At 34.3% G+C, this 3,710-nt stretch overlaps 1 protein-coding gene across 1 annotated transcript; it reads right to left on the bottom strand.

The window, feature by feature from the left end:
- LOC104737126 (1-aminocyclopropane-1-carboxylate synthase 6-like) lies at positions 1,444-3,499 on the bottom strand. Its single transcript, XM_010457232.1, has 4 exons — positions 3,222-3,499; positions 2,990-3,121; positions 2,745-2,905; positions 1,444-2,653 (listed from the first exon to the last, which is right to left on the bottom strand). The coding sequence occupies exons 1-4, from the start codon at positions 3,399-3,401 to the stop codon at positions 1,639-1,641; spliced, it is 1,488 nt and encodes a 495-aa protein (XP_010455534.1). The 5' UTR covers positions 3,402-3,499; the 3' UTR covers positions 1,444-1,638.

The following is a 3,710-nucleotide window of genomic DNA, read 5'->3' as shown; positions in this document are numbered from 1 at the left end:
TATATTTTTATGCAATGTTAAACGTTAATTACAATAAAATTCTTGAAATTCTTATTTGCAAAAATTAAAACTAAAAACTCCAAGTCAAAAATATTTAAAATTGCCATAAAACCTTTATATTATTAATACATTATCTCACAATATACAAAATCAAATTATTCATTTTTCTTTCTTATAAAAAAGTTTGTACATTTTTAGTTGACATATAGTGGTCTTTTTTTTTTGAACTAACGTTTATATTATTAATTGGCATATAGTGGTCTTTCTTCAAAAACTTAAGTTTTGCTCAGTTTTCCCAACAAAAAGAAAAAATTATTTAACTTTTAACCACAACTATTAAGATCACTTTCATATCATAGTAAATTCTTATTGCAACTTTAACATGTTCACTAAATTAACTTATTTTGTATTATTTACATTATGACCGTTTAAAATGATCCATCTTGTACAGAATTTGCCAACAATTTGGGAAAGTCAAAGCTAAAGGTTGAATTCAAAATTTTGAGGAGAATACCTATGAATATACGAATATGACTGGAAAGTTATTGATTCAACTTTTCTATAGGTAATTCAGTTGTATATTCTTTTTTTTAAGACTTACAATTGTAATTTCCTCTTTGATTCAGTTTTCATTAGTATTTTATGATGTAATCAATTCCTTTAAAATACTCTTTTGGCAATATTATCATTTTTATAACCAGCCTTTATGAAATTTTGGTCTTAGTAATAATATAATGTAAAGAGATCTATCGGTTGAGATATATCTATTAAAAGTAAATATAAACAAATTTATTTCATATATGTGAACAAATTTAACATAATTTAGTTAGACTAATAATAATTGATTGTTTTTATTAGTGGGTTGATGAACTCAGACTTTTTATGCCCTTAATTACTTATTTACTAGGCATTAGGCGGAGATGAAGTGCATCTACAATGTCCAACTGGTTAGTAATGGATTGTCTTAAATAGAAATATCTTATATTTGTGTTATTTTCATAAGTTGTTTTTTTTTATATAGAAAATATAATTTAAAATTGTTAATTAGTAATGACTAATCGTAATTAAACGTTTTAAATCTGATGTGTGATGTGCATACCGTTTCCACTTAATTTATGGGCCAAAAACAATTTGCAACAATAGCCCAATATCTTGTGCTGATTTTATGCTCAAATACTTCAAACAATTGTTTATCTTCTTGGACAATATGCCAAATTCTTCAACTTCCTGCACATGTATTTTCCAATTTACCGGTCGTTAAGCTGTTTTTAAAACGGAGATTCCACAATGGACCGGTCAATTTACCGGTTTACCATTCCCGGTTATGCTGGTTGAACCAACGTTTGGTTTGAGTATGATTACAAACTTTTTAGGCATCAGAACACCTACTTGGAACTAATTCATTGAGATCTGAGTAATCGTTATAAACCGGTTTGATAACAATTGCAAATTATGATTTCTCATTTATATTATTCAATTGGTTAACATTACATTACATAGAGAGATAACATAATAAAATAATTCAACTTTGATAGTCGTAGCTATACATTAAATTAGACAAATGTCACAATCAATGTTAAAAGAAATTGATCTTTCAAATTTACGACTAGTCTCTAGTCAAAATATGAAACGGTCTTTTTAAGTCTGTGCACGGACTAGCGGAGAAGGCGTCACAGGTGAATGAGGCGAGAAGAAGCCATCATCGAACCGCCTTTTATCACTAAAGCTTAACCTGAGGTTACTCTGCCAACACTTCTTCTTCTTCTTAGCCATCATAGTTGCTGCAGCCATCGGTTTAGTCTCCTCCTCGAGTTGACTAGTGAACACTCTAATCCTCTCTAGAGCTGTCTCCATAGTCTTGTGGTCCATGTTCGCAAAACACACTCTGAACCATCCCGGTTCGTGGCAATGGAACGAACCTCCAGGAGACACGTTCAGCTTCACCTGGTGCACGATCACGCGCCATAGTTCGGTTTCCGAATCAAATGTAGCTGTCTTCAAGAGATTTCTTAAATCCATCCATAAGAACAAACCGGCTTCGGCTTTTAACCAACCAATTCCTAAACCATCTAAACCGGTGGTTAACTCTTTGTGTCTTGCAGCTAAACGCAATTTGCTCTCGCGGATGAACTCCTCGACAAAGTCTTCATCAGACAACATTTTACCGATCAAACGCTGCGTTTGCGACGAAACCAAACCGAAACTCGACATTTTCCTCGCGATCTGAACCACCCGGTCATTGTAAGAGTATACTATACCAACTCTAAAACCGGGCAGCCCCATGTCTTTGGATAAACTGTACACAATATGAATCAAATCACGGTTACAATCTTCAATCTCCTCGATCACTTCAGCAACACTTATAAACTCAGATTGACCAAAAGTAGTTGCAGCGTAGATCTCATCCGCGATAAGATGAATCCTTTTCTCATTAGTGAAGTTAACAAGAGACTTCAAACATTCCCAGTCTAACGTCGTACCAAGCGGATTCGAAGGATTCGTCATGAGCAAACCCTTAACCGGAATATTCGATAACCGCGCCTTTTCATACGCATCTTCCAAAGCTTTCACCGTGATCTTAAACCCATCAGAGCTATGACAAGTAACAGGTACAAGATTCACTCCGGTTCTCCATCTCAAATCTCTATCAAACCTGAAAACCAAACCAAACCAAAATTTAGTTAACCAGATCAAACCAAACTCTAATGTGACTCAATGAACAATATGTGTTGAACATAACATACCCTGGATAATAAGGAGTTGGTACTAAGAAACCATCACCAGGATTAGCTAAACAGAAAGCAACCGTCTCGTGTGCTCCGGTTGCGCCACCGCTCATAACGATCCGGTCAGGATCAAACTTAACTCTGTTGTTTCTTGTCTTCTCCATAAATTTCGCTACAGCCTGAAATAGGAACAATAAAGTTAGAATCTTTTGAAACCAAATAACAACCCAAAAGAGATGAAACTGGCTTTGAGATATACTTACTTGTCTGAATTCAGGTAAGCCATGATAATCCTGGTAGATTGCAATGTCACTGAACTGATTCACACCTTGTTCTGTACAAATCGAAGCTTCTGGATGTTCTATAACCCATTGACGCATCAAATCACCACAAAGCTATAAAATTTAAGAAAACAAATCCACCAAAGTTAGGTTACAGAAACAGAGACAGAGGAAGAAGAAAAATAAAGTTTGGATTTTTATTTGTAAAAATTACCTGATTTTCAGCGAGACCCATTTGGATAACACCATCAGGTCTATCAATTGGGTGAAATGGGTTCGCTTCATAAGCTTTCCAACCATCGAAATAAGAAGAGTTCTCGCCGTGGCCGTCACCGGATGCGATTCTAGACAATAGGTTAAGATCTTGCTTCTTCTCTGTTGCTAAAGATACCATTTTTTTTTTTGCTTCTTTAAAAAAGGTTTCTTCTTTGTTGTTTCTTTTGGGTGGTGTTGAGATTTAGAAGATATGGGTTTGATCTGATGTATTGGGGAAGTGAGATTGTGTTGTATATATATAGAGGGTTTAGTTTTCAGGTGTACACACCGAGTAAGTGTAGCGTTGTAGTAGATTACAACGAAAGTTCCATGAAAGAACGTATAAATTACAAAATTGGTCCTTAATTGTTTGTTATAGTTTTGTTTGACTTCCCTAAATTTTGATTTGTTTTGTTTTTTGTGTGTTTTGGAGGGTGGATTTGAACCA

The sequence above is a fragment of the Camelina sativa genome, chromosome 13 (genome assembly GCF_000633955.1).
Source record: "Camelina sativa cultivar DH55 chromosome 13, Cs, whole genome shotgun sequence".
In the NCBI taxonomy this organism is placed as follows: Eukaryota; Viridiplantae; Streptophyta; class Magnoliopsida; order Brassicales; family Brassicaceae; genus Camelina; species Camelina sativa.
This window is presented reverse-complemented; position numbering and strand designations above follow the sequence as displayed.

Bases quoted from the DNA above. Each gene is read 5' to 3' on its own strand.
- LOC104737126 (XM_010457232.1), bottom strand. From the start codon at position 3,401: ATGGTATCTTTAGCAACAGAGAAGAAGCAAGATCTTAACCTATTGTCT. The intron at 3,122-3,221 runs GTAATTTTTACA...TAAATTTTATAG, and splicing joins TGGGTCTCGCTGAAAATCAG to CTTTGTGGTGATTTGATGCG. The intron at 2,654-2,744 runs GTATGTTATGTT...TTTGGTTTTCAG, and splicing joins CCAACTCCTTATTATCCAGG to GTTTGATAGAGATTTGAGAT.